The sequence below is a fragment of the Neovison vison genome, chromosome 6 (assembly GCF_020171115.1).
Source record: "Neovison vison isolate M4711 chromosome 6, ASM_NN_V1, whole genome shotgun sequence".
Lineage (NCBI taxonomy): Eukaryota > Metazoa > Chordata > Mammalia > Carnivora > Mustelidae > Neogale > Neogale vison.
In genome coordinates, this window is record NC_058096.1 from 192,935,693 (window position 1) to 192,961,819 (window position 26,127).

At 43.6% G+C, this 26,127-nt stretch overlaps 1 protein-coding gene across 1 annotated transcript; it reads right to left on the reverse strand.

Annotated features, from left to right (window-relative positions):
- Positions 1-321: 321 nt before the first annotated feature.
- SNTN (sentan, cilia apical structure protein) lies at positions 322-21,049 on the reverse strand. Its single transcript, XM_044255246.1, has 4 exons — positions 20,940-21,049; positions 18,689-18,723; positions 5,519-5,658; positions 322-1,306 (listed from the first exon to the last, which is right to left on the reverse strand). Exons 1-4 carry the CDS (start codon positions 21,047-21,049, stop codon positions 1,148-1,150), a joined length of 444 nt encoding a protein of 147 aa, XP_044111181.1. The 3' UTR covers positions 322-1,147.
- Positions 21,050-26,127: the final 5,078 nt, after the last annotated feature.

A 26,127-nucleotide genomic window follows, 5' to 3' on the forward strand; every position in this document is an offset into this window, starting at 1 on the left:
CTACAGGATGAGACCAAGGATCAAGGTCTGCCTCCTGAAAGGGGTTCTTCACATATGTATGTGAGACTTACAGTGTTAAGCTAGAAAGAAAAGGCAAGATAAGGGGGAGGGATTTTGGAAGTTATAGTAATTTTAAATGAGTAAAGGTCTTTGTGGAAGTCTGTCCTAAAGGCTCAGGCACTGATATGTGTGTATGTGTGTGTATTCAAACTCAGGAACACAGGCATGGACATAGGGGATGTGTGTCCTTGAAATATACCCGCTTTTAGAAGATACTCTCAGAAAGTTGTTGGCTGGCAACAAAGAGTTGGCAGACATTGCGAGGATATTGGGGTGTTTTAGTTTTAAGTCGTGGTTATTTAGGTATAATTCATATGCAGTAAAATCATCCTTTATACTTAGTATACGGTTCTAAGAGTTTGACAAATTTGTACAGTCATGTAGCCACCACCACAATCAAGATATAAAACATTGCCATCCCTCCTGAAAGTTCTTTCGTGCCCGTTTGTGAACAACTTCACTTCCCTCCCACGGTATTGGCAACCACTAATCTCTCCCCGCTCTGGGTAGTTTTGCCTTTTGCAGAATGTCAATAAAGTTTCCCTGACCTTTGAGCCCATGTGAAGTAATGAACTCTTCTAGTATCCTAATGCCCTTATCATGGTTATAATTATACTGTGTTTGCAATTGACTAATACAGTGTTAAATGTCCATCTCTTCTGCTAGACTTCTATAATCATGTCTGAGGGTACAGATTATATAGCTAGTTCATTATGTATCTTCAGCAGTACCATCAGGTAGATGCTCAACAAACATCAGTTAATAAATGAATGAATGAGTAAGTCAATGACTAAAAGGAAAGTGTTCTAAGTCTCTATTGACTAAGCAAAAGCAATTTGATATTCAGTGGTATCAAATCTATCCTACTGTAAAGGACCCAGACACTGTACTATTTAAACATCCTGAAGAGTATGCATGGACTTTCAGAGTTGCATTTGATCCAAATATTAGCAATCAGAACCATCCCAGGCCTTTCCAAATTCATGATCAGAAGGCTCAATTAATTAAAAATAAAACAGAAAAAAATCCTTAAGCATTTAACACTGTCTACTACCATTATTTTGTTTAACTGCACATTTAAAGCTATTTAATTCACGATTTTTACACTCCATATATTTTGCAGCAAATCTGAAATTACAGTGAGGCTTAAGAGCAAAATCATGAAATCCTCAAAATCGAGCTTATTTTCAGCGTGCTCGTCAAGTTCAGAAAGGAGGTCTTGGTATTTGAGCTTGGTTTCTTGTCCCTGTGAGAATAAAGAAGAAGTGAAAACCAAATTCATTTTGCCACATTGGTTTTACAGAAAACAAGCAATAAGAAACATATTATTAACATTTTTTTGTAACATGTTGTAACATGTTATTAAGCGCCTGGGTGGCTCAGTGGGTTAAGCCGCTGCCTTTGGCTCAGGTCATGATCTCAGGGTCCTGGGATCGAGTCCCACATCGGGATCTCTGTTTGGCAGGGAGCCTGCTTCCCTCTCTCTCTCTCTGCCTGCCTCTCCATCTACTTGTGATTTCTCTCTGTCAAATAAATAAATAAAATCTTAAAAAAAAATGTCATGTCGAGTTGTTATTACTGCTGCTAGTTGAGCATTGTGTTATATCCTTTTATAGGTTATTTCACTGAATTTCTGTGGTGACCTCATTGAAAACACTATTATTATCCCCATTTTACAGATGGGCACCAGAGATTCAGTGAGAATTGAGTAACTTGCCCTAACCTAGGCATCTATGGAGCCCAAATTCATAGTCTTGACTTTCTGATCCTGGGGCCCACACTTTTAACTGCTAAGCTATCTGCCTCTCTAGGAACACAGATATGTTAAGTTTTCAGAATTTCAAAATATAATCTGTTTTCTTTTTAAAATACAATCTCTGTTATGGGAAGTATTCATTCTGTGTTGCACTGAACAATAAAATTGTCCAGAAATACGAAATAAAAATGCTAATAGAAAATCCGTGCTTTGCAAAATTGTTCAGCTTTTAGTTTGATCATAAATCACCCCCAAGTCCACAGTCCTCGTAAATAGATTGAAGGAAAAACACATGAGTAGTACAGACACGGAGAGGCTTTTTAGTTTCCAACCACAGCTTGTGAAATATCTTCCCAAGCGGCATTAAAAACATTAGGGTCATTTGATTCTCTGTTATTCTGAGCGATGTTTGCATTTAGTTCAACCCCAATTGCTCACCCATGTGCTAGCTGTAAAAAGCCATCACAGCAATAACTAAGGCCCTTTAGGAATGATGATACATTCCTCTTACAGGCTAGTCCATTCTTGTTTCCCTGGACTCTTGCTTCTCTCAGGAGGTCCCACCTAACCGTGAGAGCAAGAGAAGCTTCCCCTGCCTCTCTGCGGGATAGCTCAGTGCTATTTTGAAAGGGTCAGATCCAAGGCAGAGATAGGATTACTTACCAGTGGAATGGCACACTGCTCAAATGTCAGGGGTGGCTGTAGATGTCTCTTTCTCTTTAAAAATTAATTATTTGTCTGAAGGAGGGAGGGCAAGCACAAGCCGGGGGAGAGGGAGAGAATCTTCAAACAGACTCCCTGATAATGTGGACCCACCATGGGGCTCCATCCCAGGGCACTGAGATCACAACTTGAGCCACAGCTGGAGGCTTCATCGACAGGATCATGCAGGTGTGCCAGATCTCTCTTTTTTTTCCACATTTTGAAAGAGCACAGGAGCTGACCCAGGTCCAGGCCCTCTTGGGGACTGACCAGCCATCTTGTTCTGTTTCTTCTTCTTCCTTCTTCTCTTCACCTTCTTCTTCTGAAGATTTATTTATTTATTTATTTGGAAGTGAGAAGTGTGCACTTGCACGAGTGGGAGAAAAGGCAGAAGGAGAGAATATCCAGGCAGACTCCTGCTGAACAGGGAGCCCAAGCTGGGACTTGACTCATAAGCCATGAGATCAAGACCTGAGCCAACTCCAAGAGTCCCCAGCTTAACCAACTGAGACACCCAGAAGCCTCTTGTTTTTGTGTCTTCTTAATAGTGCATTTAAATGCTCTGTTTTATTATAAATGACTGACTATAGAGGGTCAAGATCCCCCAAATTAAGTTAGGCCTGTAAGAAAAGAGACGTTCCCTCAGAACCCAGGCCTCAGCCAAAAGATCCATCTCTATTCACCAGAATAGAGATATCTATATCTAGAGATATCCCCACTCCACATGGGGATGCTGGAGAAAGCCCAGTTAGGAACCAAGGGGCCACCATCTTGGGCATGGACTCGGGTACCCCTGCCTGCCTTAAGGAGGCAGCGCTGGGTGCTGGGTCCCAGGTAGCATTCTGACATTACTCCACGTTTGCTCTGTGCAAATTGAAGCTTATGCCATTAATACTGGGAATGCCCCTGAGTCTCCTGGAGTGCCTGCTACTTTCCTCTCCCTTCTCACCAACTACTTCCTAGCCTCCCTGTGCAGAGGGAGAAGCAGTCTATACAGGGTTAGGTTCTGTCTCTGGGTTCAGGCATCCACGGGGGTCTGGGAAGTATCCACACACAAAAGGGGGATGACTGGACATCAGGATGACTAGGTGTTCCTTTTCATGCTGGTCAGAAGCTCTCTGAGGAACTGCCCAGCCGTCAGCTAGGAGGCCTTTTTCTCTCTGGAATTTGTCATTTCTCTAGGTCTCTGATGCAGGCAAATGTTATAGGATTTACTCACCCACGCCTTCCTTAAAGACTCCCTAGAACTTTCTACCACTTGTCAAATTCTGTCTGATAATTCTGGCTGAAAAAGTCTTTCTTTAAAAAAAAAAATCAAAGAATAATACAAATATCCTTCCTACAAGGAAGTTTCCTTCCTTGTAAAGGAAAATGTGTGTCCTTTGACCTACATCACTTCACTCTAAAACACATACAGTGTTTTAAAATAATCGAAGATTCACAGGATGGTGTCCCCTTGACCCAGCTTTCCCCCAGTGGATGATATCCAATATAACTGTCATATACAAAACCCATTACATTTATATTTTAATGCAATTATTAATACCTACCTTTTTAATAACTCAGAACACACATAACACCTTAGAGACTGCTTTCTTTTAAGTTTTTTCTTACTCTCCCTACCCAAAAATATTAGTGAACTAGACTCTGTGTGAGTCCCTCTTCTCTTCTTACATATTTCCCTGAGGCCAGCATTTCCCAAAGTATGCTTGTAGAATATAACTTAGTTTTAGGTGATGCAGGAATAAATATTAAATACAATAGTCATCTATTCTTTTATTACCTTCCACTTTTACCCACTGAATTAACATTTACAATAGCGCTAACGTATTCCTATAAATTTAATTAAGTGGAGAGATAAAGAAAAAGTTCCAAGTGAATTATCATACTGGCTATAGGCAGATGGGGGAAAATACCGAAGGTGGTATTCAAGGGACTGAAGGTTGGGGAATATGCCTGTAGGAAATTTAGGTCTGTGACTCTTTATCTACTGCTAACTCTGACTTCTCTATTGCCAACACAAATCTCTATTCTGATCTCCCAAGTCATATGTCCTGTTGCTCTTCTCCTCTGGCATGTTTCATGGACATCTTAAAATTGACACATTCTAATGGAACTCATCACCTCTCCCCCCACCCCACCTCAAATCTGCTTAATCTCCCAATCGTTGTCTTCTCTGGGAATAAGGCCACCACCCCCTTCTTCCCAAGGTCAGAAAGTGGGATGTCATCATTTGCTTCTCCTGTCCTTCAACCCTACAGCCAATCAGTTATCAGATCCCGTTCATTCCACCTTCCAGATGTCTCTCCTGTTCACCACCTTAGTCCCAACCATCCTTGTCCTTGGTTTGGATGCTTCCTCACACTCTCTCTTTGTTCTTTCCCCATCCGAACCCCAGTTCCATCTGCAGGTGGTGTAACTTCTTAGTCCTGGACTTAGAGACCATGCCTGGCTTCCTTCTGCCCTCAGGTGGTGCCTCTGTAATTTGGCTTCTGTCTACCTCCTCAGCCTATCTCCTAGTGCTTCCTACTTTCCTCTCCCTTCTCACCAGCTACTTCCCAGCCCTCCCAGGTCTTCGACCTGCCTTACAGGCTTTGCATATACCATTCCCTCTGTGTGGCATGCTATCAGCTCTCACACACCTCCCTGGCATTACTAACTCTTGCTCATTCTTCAGATCTCAGCTATACCTTTGTTTTCCAGGAGAGCTTCTTGGACCGACTGCTCCAAGATGGTCCCTCTATTTTACTCTTTCAGTGCATGCTCTCCTGTTTCATGGTTATTTGAATATTTCTTATTTCTTTTTCAGCATGTTTCTCTGCTCTGCAGGATTGTTAGATTGCTGGGTTGTCCACTGCATTAACTCCAGTGTTCAGCTCACTTCCTGGCAAATGGTAGGTCTTCATTAAATATTTGCTGAATGAAAGAGCATGATTGCTGGCTCTTGGGCCCGCCATGATGGTGTGGTCCCTGTTTCTTCAGGCCTGTTAATTCACTTACCTCTGTGAAATTCCGAAATTGGGTTTGCAGCAGATTTTTGGCAGTAGCTTTTCCAAGTTTCCCATCAGGGTCAGAAGAGTTTCTGAAGATCAGTGCGATGGTGGCAATGGCTTTTTCCAGATCTGAGCCCTTCTTCAGAGCTGTAAGGGAAGAAATGATGTAGTCTAGGTTAGGAATGACTCTTCCCTAGACATGAGGTTATATTTTCCAAGGGAACCTGGGGGCATAGGATTGGAAGACGTATGTCAATGAGGGCCTGTCCTTGGATTCTTCGCCCTCTATCAGGGAGTGGGATATAGGAACATCTGGCCCTGGATCTTTAAACAAGGGAAACAAAACTTTCTTCAGGGGGTGCCTGGGCAGCTCAGTGGGTTAAGCCTCTGCCTTTGGCTCCAGTCATGATCTCAGTGTCCTGGGATCAAGCCCCACATGGGGCTCTCTGCTCAGCAGGGGTCCTGTTCCCCCCCCCCCCCGCCGCCTGCCTCTCCGCCTACTTGTGATCTCTGTCAAATAAATAAATAAAAATCTAAAAAAAAAACAAAACAAAACCAAAAAACACTTTCTTCAGGGACAATAAGAATCAGTAAAATCAGGATGAGCTTTCCCACCACTTTGTCATAATACCTTGAGAAAACACCTCACCTCTCTCACTGTTGGTTTGCTGATCTATAAAATATTTAAAGGGTACCTACTATGTGCTAGGCTCAGTCTCTGGCATTGAGGATGTTGCACTGAGTAAGAGAAGGTCCTGCTCTTGTGGAATTTACGTTCTATGTCAATCAAAGCGTCACCTCCCATCAGTGTGATAAAGGAGGATTACATCCAAAGCAGGTTCTTTACTAACAAGATGGACAAGGGAAGCCCTTTGACTCAGCCTGGACATAGTGATTTCCCAGCTGGTCTCTCTGGTTTAAACTCCTTGAAAGGGTGGTGCTAACTCATTCCTCCGCAGTGAGTAGTACCCAGTGAACACTGAGAACTGCACAAGGTACGGTGGAGAAAATTCACGTGTTCTCTATTCTCTTAGGCCCTAGCCCATCCTATATTATAGAACTTTTCACACATTACAGTCATTGCATTTTTAATAGTCATTCTTCTCAACTCAGAGGCAAGCTCCATGAGGTCAGGGATCCTACCTTTCTTTCTCCCTGTATTCCCAGGGGCACAAATCCCTGCTATGTAGTAAGTGCTTGTACATGCTGTTTAATGAATGAAGAAGAAGAACAAACAAGAAAAACAAAATCTTATGGCTGTTAGCCTGGGTCATGTGCAACAATTGTTGATACAAAGAACGATGATCAGACAGGATAACACAACTTTTGTATTGAGCCCTTATTACACTTCTGACATTTTCCTGAGGGACTCAGCACCCAGAAGTGGCACAACCGGATGTGGTCTCACCCTCTTACAATCTACTTTACAGTCTAGAGAGATAATAAACAATAATCAAGAAGAGAATACCAATATATTTGTTTTTATATATATTCAATAATTATTTGTCCATATGTATATATATTATACATATTTACAGCTTGTGATGTATGAGCAAAGGAGGCACAGAGACGGAAAAAATAAAATAAATATATCTGGGAGGAAAACTACTTGGGTAGCTGGTCTTGGAGGTCTCTGAGAATACACGAACATGTACGCTAAAACCAAATGGATGAAAGGATCCTGCCCTGTAAAAGCGTTGGTTGGGGAGAGTCAGGTTGGGAGTAGGACTGTGTCAGATGTCCCAGGCTCAAGGAGCAGAAGACGTGAAGGCTCAGATCGGAAGGAGCCTGGCATGTTGTGGGGGCTGGTAGGAGACAGCTGTGGTGGGAACTGAAAAGGGTGTCTGATTAAGAAAGAAGGTGGGAGGGGCCCATGCAGAACTTACAGCCCCTGGAAAGGAATCAGACTTTGCTTTAAAAATATTTTCTTCGGGGGGGACAAGATGGCGGGGTACTAGGAAGAGGCGTCTTTTCAGCTGGTACCCCAAAGTGAGCTGATTACCTACCAAAGAACTCTGATCACCCATGAAATCAGCCTGAGATCAGAATTATACACGTCTGGATCTCTACAGGGGCAGAAGACGCCAGTGAGCAGGTAAAGCGGAATGGGAACGGCGGACTGATATCGGAAGATAAACAAAAGGGGGAGGGAGCCACCAGAGGCGACCGGTGCAAAAGTAATACCCCGATACGAGCGAGAGTGCCCTGCGTCTGGGGACCAGCATTAACTCGGAGACTGGTTGAAAGCACTCCAAAAGAGCAAAGGATCGCGGGGGCAAACTGTGGGAATCGGGGCGGCTAGGGACAGGGGCTTGAGTCCCCGGTCCCAGACGGCCTCCCCGGCGCGGAGGCAGAGAGAGTGCGGCGGGGAAACCGGCTCCTGGTCCCTAAGCCGCCAGCGTGCCCCAGAGCGCGGGGTTCCGGCTCCTGTGAGGGGATGGGAGCCGGTCTGCAGAATGCGCGCTAGCCCTACCACAAAGCTTGAGATGCGCGTGCACGTCGCTCCAGCTCTCCTGGGTTTCTAAGGCCCTGGGGCGCTTCTTGACCCGGGCCATTGTTTCAAAGTCTAAGCCTCGCGCCCGCGAAACTCTTCCCCGGACAGAGGCGCGCAAAAGCCCAGCCTGCGGCTTACGGACCAGCGCCCCGTTCTCAGTGCCCCAGACGCGCGCCCGACCCACAGCCTCCTCTGAAAAGAGGTGCGCGCAAGCCGGGCACTCCCAGCCCCGGCCGGCGGCAAAATCTCAGTGTGCGATCGCTGCTTGGAACCTCTCTGGTGGTCAGGAGCTCCCAGACAGCCGCCACTGCCTTGGCTTTGGGGACGAGCAAAAGATCCTGCGCCCCCAGGGTCTTTAACTTGGAACCTGCACTGCCAGCATCCAAGGGGGAATTTATTCAGCTTCTGCACCCAGACTGAGGCTTCTGAGACGGAGATCAGGAAGTGTTCCAGGGTGCACCTTGACTGCACCAGAGTTGATACATCCAGCTACATCTGTTCAGTCTTCTCCCACCAAAATGACTAGGAGGAGGAATGCCCAACAGAAGAAAAATACAGAGGATGGACCTTCCGCAACAGAGCTAACGGCTATCAACATAGACAATATGTCGGAAAGAGAATTCAGGCTAACAATTATCCAGGCAATAGCTAGGTTGGAGAAAGCCATGGATGACCAAACAGAATTGATTAGAGCCGAACTGAAAGCGACCAGACAGGATGTTCACAATGTTAGGGCGGAGCTTAAAGCTACCAGGGAGGAGGTCCACAATGCTCTCAATGAGTTCCAATCCAATCTAAACTCTCTCAAAGCTAGGGTAACTGAGACAGAAGATAGAATTAGTGATCTGGAAGACAAACAGATAGAGAGAAAGGATCAGGAGGAAGCCTGGAACAAACAGCTTAGATCCCACGAAAGCAGAATTAGGGAAATAAGTGATGCCATGAAGCGTTCCAACGTCAGAATTATTGGAATTCCTGAAGGGGAGGAGAAAGAAAGAAGTCTAGAAGATGTCGTGGAACAAGTCCTTCATGAAAACTTTCCGAGTCTCGCGAATGAAACCAGCGTTCATGTACTAGAGGCTGAACGGTCTCCACCCAAGATTATACACTCCAAAAAAACATCACGACACCTGATAGTCAAATTGAGAAATTATAATTGTAGGTATAATCTCTTGAAAGCTGCCAGGGCAAAGAGGCTCCTTACTTACAGAGGGAAGCCCATCAGAATAACGTCAGACCTGTCCACAGAGACCTGGCAAGCCAGAAGAGGCTGGCAAGATATATTCAGGGCACTAAATGAGAAGAACATGCAGCCAAGAATACTTTATCCAGCAAGACTGACATTCAAAATGGATGGAGAGATAAAGAGTTTCCAAGACCGGCAAGACTTAAAAGACTATGCAACCACCAAGCCGATACTGCAGGAAATACTAAGGGGGGTTCTATAAAAGAGGAAAAATCCCAAGAATAGCATTGAACAGAAATATAGAGACAGTCTACAGAAAGAAAGACTTCAAAGGTAACTCGATGTCAATAAAAACGTATCTATCAATAATCACTCTCAATGTGAATGGCCTCAATGCACCCATAAAACGGCACAGGGTTGCAGATTGGATAAAACGACAGGACCCATCCATATGCTGTCTACAAGAGACCCATTTTGAACCTAAAGATACACGCAGACTGAAAGTGAAGGGGTGGAGAAGCATCTATCATGCCAATGGGACTCAAAAGAAGGCTGGGGTAGCGATTCTCATATCAGATAAATTAGACTTCAAACTAAAGACTGTAGTCAGAGATACAGAAGGACACTACATAATCCTTAAAGGGACTATCCACCAAGATGATCTAACAATTGTAAATATCTATGCTCCCAATATGGGAGCAGCCAATTACTTAAGAAAACTGTTAATCAAGATAAAGAGTCATATTGATATGAATACACTAATCGTAGGTGATCTTAACACGCCTCTTTCAGAATTAGACAGATCATCGAAGCAGAAAATCAATAAAGAAACAAGAGCATTGAACGACACATTGGACCAGATGGACCTCATAGATATATACAGAACATTCCACCCTAAAACAGCAGAATACTCATTCTTCTCAAGTGCACACGGAACCTTCTCCAGAATAGACCACATACTGGGTCACAAATCAGGACTCAGCCGATACCAAAAGACTGAGATTATTCCCTGCATATTCTCAGATCACAATGCTTTGAAACTGGAGCTCAATCACAAGGAAAAGTTCCGAAGGAACTCAAACACCTGGAAGCTAAAGACCACCTTGCTTAAGAATGCTTGGATCAACCAGGAGATCAAAGAAGAACTGAAACAATTCATGGAAACCAATGAGAATGAAGACACTTCGGTCCAAAACCTATGGGATACAGCAAAGGCGGTCCTAAGGGGAAAATATATAGCCATCCAAGCCTTGCTCAAAAAAATTGAAAAATCCAGAACACACCAGCTGTCTCTACACCTTAAAGAACTGGAGGATCAACAACAAATCAAACCAACTCCACACATAAGAAGGGAAATCATCAAGATTAGAGCTGAGATCAATGAGGGAGAAACCAGAGATACAGTAGAACGTATCAATGAAACTAGAAGCTGGTTTTTTGAAAGAATCAATAAGATCGATAAGCCACTGGCTACACTAATCCAAAAGAAAAGAGAGAAATCCCAAATTCATAAAATTATGAATGAAAGGGGAGAGATCACAACTAACACCAAGGAAGTAGAAACAATCATCAGAAGTTACTACGAACAGTTATATGCCAATAAGCTTAGCAACCTTGATGAAATGGATGCATTCCTGGAAAAATATAAACTACCAAAATTGAACCAGGAAGAAATCGACAACCTGAATAGACCGATATCTAATAACGAGATTGAAGCAGTGATCAAAAATCTCCCAAAAAACAAGAGCCCAGGACCTGACGGATTCCCTGGGGAATTCTACCAAACCTTCCAAGAAGAAATAACACCTATTCTCCTGAAGCTGTTTCAAAAAATTGAAGCAGAAGGAAAACTTCCAGACTCTTTCTATGAAGCCAGCATTACCCTGATCCCCAAACCAGGCAAGGACCATACCAAAAAGGAGAATTTCAGACCAATATCACTGATGAATATGGATGCTAAGATTCTCAACAAGATCCTAGCCAACAGGATCCAACAACACATTAAAAAGATTATCCACCATGATCAGGTGGGATTCATCCCTGGGCTACAAGGATGGTTCAACATTCGTAAATCAATCAATGTGATACAACAAATTAATAGGAGAAGAGAGAAGAACCACATGGTCCTCTCAATTGATGCAGAAAAAGCATTTGACAAAATCCAACATCCGTTCCTGATTAAAACGCTTCAAAGTATAGGGATAGAGGGAACATTCCTGAACCTCATCAAATCTATCTATGAAAGACCCACAGCAAATATCATCCTCAATGGGAAAAAGCTTGCAGCCTTCCCGTTGAGATCAGGAACAAGACAAGGATGCCCACTTTCACCACTCTTGTTCAACATAGTATTAGAAGTCCTAGCAACAGCAATCAGACAACAGAGAGAAATAAAAGGTATCCAAATTGGTAATGAAGAAGTCAAACTCTCTCTCTTCGCAGATGACATGATTCTTTATATGGAAAACCCAAAAGACTCCACCCCCAAACTACTAGAACTCATACAGCAATTCAGCAGCGTGGCAGGATACAAAGTCAATGTGCAGAAATCAGTGGCTTTCTTATACACTAACAAGGAAAATACAGAAAGGGAAATTAGAGAATCGATTCCATTTACTATAGCACCAAGAACCATAAGATACCTGGGAATAAACCTAACTAAAGAGGTAAAGGATCTATACTTGAGGAACTATAGAACACTCATGAAAGAAATTGAAGAAGACACAAAAAGATGGAAGACCATTCCATGCTCTTGGATCGGAAGAATAAACATCGTTAAAATGTCTATACTGCCTAGAGCAATCTATACTTTTAATGCCATTCCGATCAAAATTCCACCGGCATTCTTCAAAGAGCTGGAGCAAATAATCCAAAAATTTGTATGGAATCAGAAGAGACCCCGAATCGCTAAGGAAACGTTGAAAAACAAAAATAAAGCTGGCGGCATCACCTTACCTGATTTCAAGCTTTATTACAAAGCTGTGATCACCAAGACAGCATGGTACTGGCATAAAAACAGACACATAGACCAGTGGAACAGAGTAGAGAGCCCTGATATGGACCCTCAACTCTATGGTCAATTAATCTTCGACAAAACAGGAAAAAATATACAGTGGAAAAAAGACAGTCTCTTCAATAAATGGTGCTGGGAAAACTGGACAGCTATATGTAGAAGAATGAAACTCGACCATTCTCTTACACCGTACACAAAGATCAACTCAAAATGGATAAAAGACCTCAACATGAGACAGGAATCTATCAGAATCTTAGAGGAGAACATAGGCAGTAATCTCTTCGATATCAGCCACAGCAACTTCTTTCAAGATACGTCTCCAAAGGCAAAGGAAACAAAAGCGAAAATAGACTTCTGGGACTTCATCAAAATCAAAAGCTTCTGCACAGCAAAGGAAACAGTCAAAAAAACAAAGAGGCAACCCACGGAATGGGAGAAGATATTTGCAAATGACAGTACAGACAAAAGGTTGATATCCAGGATCTATAATGAACTCCTCAAACTCAACCCACACGAAACAGACAAACACATCAAAAAATGGGCAGAAGATATGAACAGACACTTCTCCAATCAAGAAATACAAATGGCTATCAGACACATGAAAAAATGCTCATCATCATTAGCCCTCAGGGAGATTCAAATTAAAACCACATTGAGATATCACCTTACACCAGTTAGAATGGCCAAAATTAACAAAACAGGAAACAACATGTGTTGGAGAAGATGTGGAGAAAGGGGAACCCTCTTACACTGTTGGTGGGAATGCAAGTTGGTGCAGCCTCTTTGGAGAACAGTGTGGAGATTCCTCAAGAAATTAAAAATAGAGCTTCCCTACGACCCTGCAATTGCACTCCTGGGTATTTACCCCAAAGATACAGATGTCGTGAAAAGAAGGGCCATCTGTACCCCGATGTTTATAGCAGCAATGGCCACAGTCGCCAAACTATGGAAAGAACCAAGATGCCCTTCAACGGATGAATGGATAAGGAAGATGTGGTCCATATACACTATGGAGTATTATGCCTCCATCAGAAAGGACGAATATCCAACTTTTGTAGCAACATGGACGGGACTGGAAGAGATTATGCTGAGTGAAATCAGTCAAGCAGAGAGAGTCAATTATCACATGGTTTCACTCATTTGTGGAGCATAACCAATAGCATGGAGGACAAGGGGCGTTAGAGAGTAGTAGGGAATTTGGGTAAATTGGAAGGGGAGGTGAACCATGAGAGACTATGGACTCTGAAAAACAGTCTGAGGGGTTTGAAGTGGCGGGGGGGTGGGAGGTTGGGGTACCAGGTGGGTATTATAGAGGGCACAGCTTGCATGGAGCACTGGGTGTGGTGAAAAAATAATGAATACTGTTTTTCTGAAAATAAATAAATTGGGAAAAAAAAAATATTTTCTTCTACTCTGTCCTTGTTGGGTTTTTTAATATTTTCAATTGAGATCCTTTGTGCGGGAATAGTTTCTAATTTTTTATGAAGTCTGATTTACTGATTTTTTCCTCTTATGAAAGATTTATCCCCCGTGGAATGAAAAGTTTTATAATCTTAGGGCCTCCATTAGGGTCCACGCTGAGTTCATTTTTGTAGCAGGTGTGAGACTGAGGTATAGAGGGTCTTTTTTGTTTGTTTTGTTTTAACATGGATGACAACCTGCTCCTCTATCAGTTGCTAAAAATAGTATCTTTCCTCTCTCTTTGTCAAAAATCAGTTGGGCATCTTTGTATAGGTCAGTCACTGGGTTCCCTATTCTGTTCTATCAATCTGTGCATCTGACCCTCTCTCAGCGTCCCGCTGTTTTGATTCCTGTAACCATATGGTAAACAATAACATGGGGGACGGTGAGTCCCCCCATTTTTTCCTTTTCCAAAACAATTTTAGCTACTCTAGGACTTTTTCCTTTCTGTGTATCTATAGGACTCACAATAAACCTGAAGAGAAATTTGAGGAGAATTGATACGTTCGCTATGCTGACTTTTCCAGTTCAGGCATGGTATGTATCTCCATCATCTACCACTTTACAGATGGCGGGAGGATGTGATCTTGCTGAGGACACACGACTACTGAGTAGCAGAGCCTGAATTGGAATCCATGTAGAAAACATAAGCCTCATGAAGATAGAGCTTTTTTGTTTTGGGTTTTTTTTGTTTTGTTTTGTTTTGCGTATCTTGTATTCTGTGGAACCTGGGATATGTAGAATAATGCCTGGCTCATGGCAGGTTCCTCACAAATATTTGTGGAATGAATGTCTGCAAACCTGTGTGCTCAGCTTCTTCCTCCCTGATTTCCTTCCTAGTTTCTGCTCCTCAGTCTCACTCTCCATGTCTTGAGCCTGACCTTTCCCACTTCCGTCTGCTTGTCTAGTGGAGCCTCGAGCTCCAGCCTCAGAACATTCCCTGCTTCTTTGGATTTGATTTTTAGTTCTTTCTCCCCCATCCTTAACCTCGTCTTTTTCCTCCTCCCTTCCTCTCTGCCACATCCACGAAACCCACAGTTAGAATTTTTTTTCCATTTTATTTTATTTTATTTCTTTTATTCAGCCTTCACTGTTTATGCACCACATCCAGTGCCCATGCAATATGTGCCCTCCTTAATACTCACCACAAGACTCACTCAACCCCTCACCTCCCTCTCCTCCAAAACCCTCAGTTTGTTTCTCAGAGTCCACAGTCTCTCATGCTTCGTCTCCCCCTTCCGATTTCCCCCAACTCACTTCTCCTTTCCATCTCCCAATGTCTTCCGTGTTATTCCTTATGCTCCACAAGTAAGTGAAACCATATGATACTTGACTCTCTCTGCTTGACTTATTTCACTCAGCATAATCTCCTCCAGTCCCGTCCATGTCCCACAGTTAGAATTGAGATTCTCAATTACCCAGCACTTTGCTGCCCATCAAAAATCCCAGGAAATGAGCATATTTTTCTAGCTTGTGTCTACCTGCCTTCCCTGGAGTGTGTGTGTGTGTTGGAGGTGGTGGGATGTAATAAGGTGGTAACCTTGAATTTAAGTGGCTGAAGAATAAACTCTATTTTTTCTGTCTTTAAGAAGCCCGTTGCTTAGAGGAAATACCTTAATTCTTTAAGAGATAAATATTCCTTCTGTGATTTTGGCCAATTAATTTATTAATTAATAACCAAGAGTAACTTGGGAAGGCTCAGAGGGGCTGCCATGATCTCGTTTTGTTTTTGAGACATCTCTTTGGTCATGGCATGGAGAACAAAACAGGAAGGGTGCAAAGAAGCCCAAAGAAGGACCTGAGGAACCTGGCACACTGCCCTGGGGGCAGCTACAACATGGAGAGTGGCCCTGTATGAGCTGCTCTACTGGGTCACGGAGACAGTGGCCTCATGCTCTCCAGGCTCTGCCTTTCTGGCAAGGAAGGAGTATATTGCAAGCCATAAGCGAGCTTGCAAATGATAATAGGCACCTCCCTTGTTTACTGGGTGCCAGATGCTTTTCCAACATAATCTTATTTAATGCTTAGTAAAACCCATAGAGGTAGGCACTCTTTGTGTCTCAGTTTTACATATGGGAAATTGACACATGGAGAGATTAAGAGTTTTAAGGTCACATTGCTCAAAAGAGGCAGACGAAGGATTTGAAAGTCTGTGTGACTTCAAAGTCCATAGAGAGACCTGCTGCTTTGGAGCCTCTCTTTGTAAGGCCATCTCCACAGAGGCTGTGGGATCCAGACATCGTCCAGCCCCTCCCCCACACCCCCTGGAAGTTCAGGTCCCTCTGCAATCTAGATAGGGGACTCCATCTGGGCGAGCCAACTCCTCTTCCTTTGCTGCCATTCTTTTAACCCCAGCAGGCATTTTTTCCCTGACTATGAAACAGCATATGTTCATGGTACAAACTGAACTAGCAAATACTACAAATAAAGGATAACAAGGTGCTCTTGGTTGTCCTACCAACACTCATGATAGTTTGCAGAGGTGTTTTGGTTTCCTGTTTTTATGGTCGAGTCTTCCCTTAATAAACTCAGCATGTTGCCTTTTAATTCCTGCCCTGTCTCCCTCACAGAGTTGTGAGCAAATATGTGAAAGCATATTGTAAAGGGCTAAGTCCTATTAAAAACCCAAGGGGTTGATGTTTCTCTTTCGGCATCTTTTATCAGCTGTCTTGCCTCTGGAAGGGGCGTGTGAGAGAGGGTGTTAAATGTGTCGGCCTCTCCTGCTGTTTCCTACCTCACTTTTCATGTTTTAATAATACTAAACTGTGTGTAGTCTCTTTACTCCGTTCTCCCAGCAAGTATTTTTTGGCAAATACTTATTGCCAGGCTCTGTCCTAGTTCTGGGGATGGAACAGTGAGCAGTATCAAGAAAGCAATTCTTAATTTGGTGCTTGCATTCTAGAAGACAGTTGAAATGAACGATTACAGACCTAGTATTCAACATGCTAGCCATTCTCCTATAGGATGCCCAGGGTTTGAGTCACTGAACTCTTAATACCAGGCTTCCGAGGTGGGTTCGCACATCTTCGCCACTTTGCAGATAAGGAAACAGAGGCTCACAAAGGTAAGTAGCTTGTTCAAGGTCGCACAGCCAGGCTGGTGCCTCACCATGAGGCACACTGCCTCTCTGTACTGTTTCTCAGGCAGTGCATTCTGTAGGACTCTTTCCTAACCCCCCAGAATAGGCAACGGGTTCCTCCTTTGTGTTTCTCCACTTCCCCAGACTTATCATAACCTTCACACCAAAACATAGCTGATCCGTTTGAATTTCCTTCTAGATCAGAGCTGCCCAAAAGAAATGTCACACGAGTCATAAAGAAAATCTAATCTTACCAGCAGCCATGTTAAAAGGGTGAAAAGAAACATACAAAATCATTTTCATAACCCAGTTTATGTAACCCAATGGATCAGAAATACTGTCATTTCAACATGCGATCAATCTAAACAAATTATTGAGATATGTTGTAGTTATCTCTATGCTCATTTCCCGGCCCTGGTGTGTTACACACCTCAGTGTAAGTGTGTTAAACTGAGCTGGTTGGAACATTGGAGCCATCCTCTGCCTCTTCCCCTTACCTGCCCTGGAACGTGGCACTGAGCTCCAAACATTAGATCTAGTGAATTCCTGACACTTTAGAGTCATAGAAACCAACTCTTGGTGTGGCAAGGTGTCAGAATCACTTCGTTTTAGAACTTTTCCTAATATTAGTTATCTTTGCAAATGGAGAAATGAAGACCCGCCAGAGAGAAGTAGTTTGTCCAAGTTCATATCAGTAGTACATGGCAGGGTGGGAAACCAGGTCTCTGTTCCTTTCTCTCTAGGTCAGTAGTTTCCCCAACATGCTAATGCTTCTCAAACTTCCCTGCTACAAAACTGTCTTAGAGGCTAGAGGCAAATATGTACTCATCTCTTGTTCCCACCCTAAAGAGATCAAGGGTACAGGCCCAAGCAGCCAGCAGAGAAAATGGGAGTATATATTGACCTCTATTCCATGCTCTATCCGTGTCTTATTTCAATGGATAACAGTTAAAACTACTTGCCATTAAATAAAACACATTCTGGGAAGATGAACCATGTTTATCCTGTGTTTTTTCAAGGCATGGGAGTAATTGTGGTCCAATGGTCCAGGGTAAGGAGTCTGGTGCTGGGAATAGTGTGTGTGTGTGTGTGTGTGTGTTCAGGGGCAGTGAAGGTGATGGAGAGAGTTCCAATTCCCCTCAACGTCTTAGAAGGGATAAGTTGTATTAGCCATATGGTGGGATATTTATCAAAAGTATCCGAAATTTTATAAATTATAAAACAGAAATCACTGTTTTCTTATAGTGACAGTATAAAAATAATAGTTTCATCATGATGGAGATTTATTTCTATAAAAACAGAGTCTCCTTTGGAGACATTGGCCAGCCATCCAGGAAGGAAAACAATTGCAACATAGTAAATACCCATTTGTGCTTCATACTCTGTAAATATTTTAAAGCCACAGATTTTGGAATTAGATAATGATCCAAGTAGATGAGCGGACTTTTTCTTATATTGTTCTTTCTAAGGCAATATTATTAGCTCGAAAAATATTTTACCTATAGCATAGAATTTTGAGGGAAAATATTTACATTTTGAGAGTTGGCCCCACTGTCACTTCATCAACAGAGGCAGTCGGGGGTTGATTGCATTCTGAGACCAGTGACCAATCATGACTTAGATACTGATGGTCTTGCTCTGGACAGCCTGTGGATGCTGCCCATGGAGAGGCAGCTGGGCATGTGGGAAGCACCCTGAATTAGGGGTCGGAGGACCCAGGCTCTCCTCTGAGCTTGGCCTCGCATGGACTAAGTTTGGATAAACTCGTTCTTGTCACTGGACCTCAGTTCTCAAATCTTTAAAAAGAACATGATGAATATTTGATGATGTACCCACAGGTTCTCTCACATCTCTGGCATTCTTTGATGTCCTGTTGTTTTTAATTCTCCTTGCGCTGTCATGGCAGAGGAGAAATACGTACATTGCTGTCACCCTGTGTCTTACCTTCTAGTGAAGCCAGTTGTTTCGATATTGAAACGCTGCCAACAAAATGAAAGAAACATAATGATTTTGGAGCGTGGGTATTCATCTCTGCGTCTAAAGGAAAGCAATGCAGGGACACCTGGCTGGCTCATTTTTACAGGTGGGACTTCTGATTTCGGCTCAGGTCATGATCTCAGGATCACGAGGTTAAGCCCCACGTCGGGCACTGTACTTAGTGTAGAGTCAGCTCAGGGTCCTCTGTCTCCCTCTCCCTCTGCCCCTCTCCCTGCTCACACCTGCTATTAGTTAATTAATCAATTAATTAAACAAATCTTCTAAAAAATAAAATAAAGCTGTACAATGATTTAAACATTCATTTATTTCCAGTAAATCTTCAGCGAACCTTCTAGTGGAACATCATTTGTCTTTCAAACCCCTTTTTCTCCTTGCCACGTAGAAAAGTAGTGCTCAAGTGTGTCTAGTCCACACAGCCTAGGCTTCCTTGCATTTATGTCACTCAGGACTAAAGTCCCCCCAATGGAAAAGAAGTAGAAAAGTGTAGTCACCTTCATGTAAGCTCTTCTCTGTTCTTTCCCATTTCCACCTGACTAACATAGAAATTATCCAGGACTCTTTGGAAGCCACGTGTTAAAACCACAAGCATCACTGACATCCTGGGTCCCTACAAGGCTACATGGAGTAAATTGGCCATAGATCTGGAACCCTGGCTCCAGACTATCACACAAAAAGTAAAAAAAAATAAATCAATAACTTCTTGTGTCGTAAAACACTAAGTATTTGAAGTTTATTTATTTGTTCTAGTAGCTTAGCCTACCTGAGAATCTAGGTTCTGAGCTGGGGGGTGGGAATTCATCTGTTCCTTCACTCTTAGGGCTTAAAATCTAGTGCAGCAAATAGATTATTCGGAGGCAATTCAATACAGAGCAATGGCATGGTCAGATTTGCATTTGGGAAAGTTATTTCCCCTGATGCAGCAGAAAGAAATTGGAAAAAGGGCCAGATGGGAGGCAGGAAGATGTATCTTGATCCCTCACAAACTGCAAATCAAAATGTGCTTGATATGTCAACCCACGATGGCTGGAATGGTTTTTGAGAAAGCCAGTAAGAACGGTAGTACTGGGTCACATCTTTGACAATTCCTTAAAGGAGACTTTTGGGTTCAAGTTCTGGATTTAGCATGAACTAATCAAAACCTCATTACCTCGACGGGGTGAGGCCCGGGGAGGGGGCTCGTTGTTCTTATTTGTGAAATTAGGAAGCTTAACTCTATAATATTTTTTAAAGATTTATTAATTTTTATTTGAGTGGAAGAGAGAGCAGGGGATGGGGTAGAGGGAGAGGGAGAGAGAGTCCCAAGCAGACCCCACGCTGAGTGTGGGGCTCCACACAGGGCTCTATGCAGGGCTCACTCTCACAACCCCGAGATCGGCTGAGCTGAAACTAAACATTGGATGCTCAACCAACCAATGGCACCATCCAGGCATCCTGAAAACTCTATGTTATTTTAGGTCTTTTATGGTCTCCTTGGGGAGTGTCCCTGGTGGGTTTTCCAGAAACCAAGTTTCTGAAGAAAAGGGTTCTAGAAACTAAAGACCAAGTTTTTCCTTGGTGAGTTTTCAAGAAACTCTGCATCATTATTATCTTCTTTATGCAATGTGGCATCTTTTCACTTTGCCTATAGTGCACCTGCAACATGGCTTGTGTAACTTTCTTTTTTTCTTCTTCCCCTGTTATATTCTATTGCCATAATCTCCATTAGTCTGCAAGGCCTTTGAGAGCACGAGGTATGCAATTTATCTCAAAACCTTCCCTACCAGGTAGAGTAGTACCTAGCACTTGGTAGGTGCTCAAGAAAGTTTTTTGAACTACAGCACATCTCCTAATAACATTACATGAGAAAGAATATTTTTAATTTATTAGCTATAATTTGACACAGTTGAATGATACAAAATAGTTTCCTCTGTCATGGATCGTCTGAAAGAATTTGTGTACAGTTAAAAATCCTTGCTAATTTTGATATATAGATGTTTCTCAAGAGGCAGTCAAAGATATTTGTGTGAATTGTATCATCTTTTCAGTTTGTCATCAAAGCTGCCCATTTGTTCCATTTGTTTCTCCAATTCAGCTTAACGCTGGATTGGAATGAATACTAAACACCAAACTTGCCATCAGGTGGGCAAGAACTCTTGAGAAATGCACCTGCAAGCTTAAACGAAACTCAGTAAAGGAGAGCCACCCATGTGCCACTGACCTTTTGGGCATTTTCCTAGGTGCTAATGTAGATGTTGGGGTTGCAGAAAGACCGAGGTCCCCTTCCAAGTGGAGTGCCTGGTCCCGGCTGCTGTGCATACAGCCACACATACTCTGGTCGTCTGTTGTGTGTTGGTTTTTCCTAAGCAACGGTCACTTACCCACTGTTACTATTGTTGTTCACTCCATGACAACTATTTAAGGTACTTTCAGAAGAGCTTTTAGCTAGTGTTATTGTTTGTGGACATTAAACCATTCATGCATTCAGCAAATATTTGAGCAAGGCGCTGGAGACGCAACAGTGAGCAAAATCACTGGGCCCTGATCACAGAAACTTAGTGGGAAAGATGGATATTAAACAAGGGATCACATGAAAAAAGTCACACCCAGGTGAGGGGATGCTGTGAGCTTGGTGTCAGTCTGGGAGATCAGGGAGGCATCCCTGGGGAAGTGGTGTTTGATGATGAGTAGGCGTGAAGTAGACGAGGGGCCAACGATCCACATCATGGGCAGAAGGAATAACTTGTACTAATCTCAGGGGCAGGAAGGAGTGTGGTGACCAGGAGGGACTGAAGGAACGGTCCATGTGTCTGGACCAGAGAGGCTGACCGGGAGTGATGCTCCAGCTGAGGAGGAAGGGAGGGCGTGCCGGATAAGACCGTGCAAAAGCTGGTAGGTCGCAGTAGGGGATTTTCACTCTATGTCAAAAGAATAGGAAAGCATTCGTGGATTTTAAGCAAGGAAGGTAATAAAGTCAGATTTACATTTTGGCAAAATCACTCTGGCTTCAATGTGAATAATGGTTTATAGAGGTGGACAGTATAAATGCAGAAAGTCTGGTGGGAAGGCCCCTTCTCTTGTGTTAGCTTAGAGCCCTTTCTGTAAAAACCAGGGCGTCTATTAACTCAGAAAAGTCTGGTCCAGAGAAGACATGACCAATAATTACTTGGATCACTGGTGAGTTGATGGGGAGGGGAGATAGATCTCAACAGAAGCTAAGAATAGTCATTGTCCAGGCTTCAAGCTGGATCCAGGACACTGCTATCTTATCACTGTATCACTGGCCACTGTGTACCATAAGGCTATGTCGCTCTCTCATTGCTGGCTTCCCTTGATGGGTTTTCTTTTCTCTCCTCCCTCTATGCCCTGGCTAATCCCTTAGCATTTTTTATTTAAGCTGGAGCGAGAGAGAATTTGATTGGCCTCACTAACTACTGCTGCCATAACCGTCAGAGTTTTAATGCCAACCCTCCCCATAGGTTGTCATTTAGCCTGTGCCATGATCTCCTGTGGATCAGATGATAACCCTGAGCTACCCTCACTGCCCAAGTTCAGACTGAGAGCTGGTTTCATCACAGAGGGCTCCGGGTAGGTTTCCCAGAATCTGGATCTGTAACACACATTCCAGATGATGCACCGTTTTGGAGAACCATGGGTAGTGGTACAAAAGAGGCTCTACAGTAGGAAGGTCTAAGTTGGAATTCTGACTCTGCCACTTCCTGGTTGTGTCTGAAAGAGCTTTAAAACTGTGAGGTTTACTTTGTCACCTGCAAAATAAGACTTTCCTCATGGAATTACAGGAAGGCTGAGTTCATTTTGGTGAAGAAGTCAACACAGTGATACATGATGAGCTGCCAACAAATAACTGTCCTGGAGAAGATGATGTTAGAGAGGATCTTGTCGTCAGAGTCCTGGCGGGAGGCAGAACCTATCTCAGAAGGCTCCAGAGACACCCATGAGAGGGTGACTCAGGGGGGTGGGGTTAGGAGACTTCAGCATGGATGCTGAGGAACCCAGAGTCCAGGGATAATAAGAGACTAGCATTCTTAGTCTTGATGGGGCCAGAAGAAATCGTGTTATGGAAGCGAGTGACACCTGGATTCTTATAGGAAGGGCCACTTCACAGTGCTGTGGTTGAAGGGAGGCAGCCATGGCCAGAAATCAGACAAAGCAAGGAGAGAGTGGGGAAGAAGAACCCCACATGCTCATCTCCAGCCGGTACAGCAGGCGAACCTTGGCGGTGGAGTCTGTCTGAATTAGCCTCCTGCAGCATAGAGGAGGGCGGAGAATGGAATAGGAGAGAGGGGCAAACAAATGGGCAAGAAACAGCATGATGATGCTGAAGGAGAAGAAGAAAAAGAAGAAGGAGGAGATGAACAAGGCGAAGGGGAAGAAGAGGGGAGAGGGAAGAAGAAGGTCAAATCACTGGTGACATTTTTTTTTTGGACAGACAGAGATCACAAGTAGGCAGAGAGAGAGAGAGAGGAAGCAGGCTCCCCGCTGAGCAGAGAGCCCGATGTGGGGCTTGATCACAGGACCCTGAGATCATGACCTGAGCTGAAGGCAGAGGCTTAACTCACTGAGCCACCCAGGTGCCCAAAATCACTGGTGATATTCTTAAAAAGACATAACAGCGTCTGCTGACCACTCAGGGGAGAATACATTATTTTCCCCTAAACCAGTATCTCATAACATCATGAACGCTCCGGCTATTTACACACAGGGCCAACCCATCTGGGAAAAAAACATTAAAAAAAAATTCCGTTCAGTCTGGCCCTTTGGCAATAAAGGGTGGCACAGGAGTGTACTGAGGCAGGTATGGGTTTGGGGAGAGGAAAGCTTGCCCGGCACGGGTTCGAAAAATGATGCCTCATGGACTCAGGGATCCACACCCGAGACCCTGCCCCAAGGGAGCAGCCCCGGGGCTCTTGAGTGTCCGCTCAGCATGTTAACCGTGTGCGTGTCCAGCACACTGCTGATGGTGCTGAGGTTTGGTCAACTATCTGAGAGAGAAAAAATGTCATCAGAGGAGAGGATTTCACTCACAGATTTGCTCTCACACCTTGCTTCCTGGCCCTGCTTCTTATTCTGCCAATCTTAAACAGCAGATCACAGGAGGGAGGCTCTAAGAGACTTGCCTTTGACCCTTTGGCTGATGCTTTTTTCTGGTGCTAGGTCACTGGGGGTTCTGGAAGCTCGGTGGCTTCGTGCATTACATTTTGGGGGAGACTCAGAATCTCTTAATTATGTAAAAACATTTACGTACGTGTGCATTCTCCTGGCTGAAAGGACTGCCAGATTTCCCAAGTGCTTTAGAACCACCGTGAGAGCCGCTGCTGTCGGCAAACGTCACCAGGCTGCTCATGATGTCGCCTTTTTGGAAAGAGCCACCAGTCTCACCCCAAGAGGAGCTGTATGTGTGCGGACGCGGAGGTTCTCACGCAGTTAATGCAATGGTGGAAACGTGTGTTTGGAGTAACTGGCCATGTGCTAGGTGTTTGCTAAATATTTCCTTTTCTCCTCAACAACCCCGAAACATAGGGATTGCCATCATTTACAAATGACGAAACAGAAGCTCGGAGGTGTTAAATGACTTGCTGGAAATCCTGTGGCTAATAAATGAGGGAGCCTAGATTCGAACCTAAAGCTATATGGTCTCACGCTTGATGCTCTTTCTGTGACATCCTGTTGCCTCTCGCTGCACTGTTTTTTTTTTTTTTTTAAAGATTTTATTTATTTATTTGACAGAAAGAAATCACAAGTAGGCGGAGAGGCAGGCAGAGAGAGAGAGAGGGAAGCAGGCTCCCTGCTGAGCAGAGAGCCCGATGCGGGACTTGATCCCAGGACTCCGAGATCATGACCTGAGCCGAAGGCAGCGGCTTAACCCACTGAGCCACCCAGGCGCCCTTGCTGCACGCACTGTTTGATCACGAAAATCAGAGCCGTGGTTCTTGTTGCCTCAGCTGACACCCCACTCTCCATAAATCCTACGAGAAATCTTACTAGAATGTTCTAGCCCAAAATAGCCTCTCTTTTCTATTTCTCCATAGCACATTTTACCTCTATTTTAACACTTGTGATCATCTGCTTTGAATGTGTAATTAGTTATGGTTTATCTTTTCTCCTCACTAGAGGGTGAACATCATTGTCGTCAATAACACTCATTTACAACAGAGCTATGCGCTTCATATCCAGTTCTTAGGAAGTTCCTTTGGGGGCGCCTGGGTGGCTCAGTGGGTTAAGCCTCTACCTTCGGCTCAGGTCATGATCTCAGGGTCTTGGGATCGAGTCCCGCATCGGGCTCTCTGCTCAGCTGGGAGACGTCTTCCTCTTCTCTACCTGCCTGCCTTTTTGCCTACTTTTGATCTCTCTCTCTCTGTGTCAAATAAATAAATAAGATCTTAAAAAAAAAAAAAGAAAGAAAGCTCTTTTGGTGGCCCTATTATTGTCATTTGCATTATGCAGATGCCTTATACAGATGAGGAGACCGGGGCCTGCCCAGCAGCACACCACGAGTATGATTTGGGATTCAAGCACAGGTCTTCGTGACTCCAGGAATCAGGCTGTCAACCACTCTGTTCTCGGCAGGGACTACATCTTCCTTATCTTTGTATCTGCCTTTCAAGGTCTAGCATCCGGCTCAGGAAATGTTTATGAAGTTGCACTTTTGTTAACTACCTACCGTGTGACCCAGAATCACATATATGTGATCCTGGGATATATGTAGTGTCCAGAGCTCCCTCCTTGCTCTCAGGGGAACCTGAGGATGAAATAGAATCCCTAAGAAGAGGGGGTCATGCCCATGATGGGAAGAGATGACAGGGAGGAAGGGTATGTTTTGCCCACTGTAGAGCCTCAAAAACTCTTCATTTGAATATAGTACAGTTTAGGAATCTGGATATCTGGGTTGTTTCCATTTTGGGACCATTATGAATAAAGCTGCTATGAACATTTTTCTATGAGTATTTTTGTGTACATATGTACTCACATCTCTTGGATGTGTATCTAGGAATAGAGTTGCTGGGTCATAGACTAAATTACATTTAATTTTCTTAGATACTGCCAAAGACTTTTCCAAAAAAGATGGCTCCATTTTACTCTTCTACCAATAATACATGAGTCCTGGTTTTGCTATACCCTCCCCAACACTTGGCATTGCCAGCCTTTTTAAAGTTTTATTCAGTCTGGTATCACAATGCAATTTTAATTTGCATTCCCTTGATGAGTAATGGTTTTGAGTATCTTGTCATGCTTACCGGTTGTTTGGTTATACTCTTTGAAATAGTACTCAACAATAAAAAAAGAACAAACTACAAATACACAAAAAACATGAATAAACTTCCAAACCACATGTTGAATAAAGCAGCCAGATGCAAAGAAGGAGTACATAGGCCATGGGATTCCATTTA

What these genes read in the sequence shown, in the direction of transcription:
- SNTN (XM_044255246.1), bottom strand. Translation starts at nt 21,049, where the DNA reads ATGTGTGGCTGTATGCACAGCAGCCGGGACCAGGCACTCCACTTGGAA. An exon ending in CCTAGGAAAATGCCCAAAAG is followed by an intron (nt 18,724 to 20,939) that starts GTCAGTGGCACA and finishes TTTTGTTGGCAG; the next exon opens with CGTTTCAATATCGAAACAAC. An exon ending in AATTTCGGAATTTCACAGAG is followed by an intron (nt 1,307 to 5,518) that starts GTAAGTGAATTA and finishes TTATTCTCACAG; the next exon opens with GGACAAGAAACCAAGCTCAA.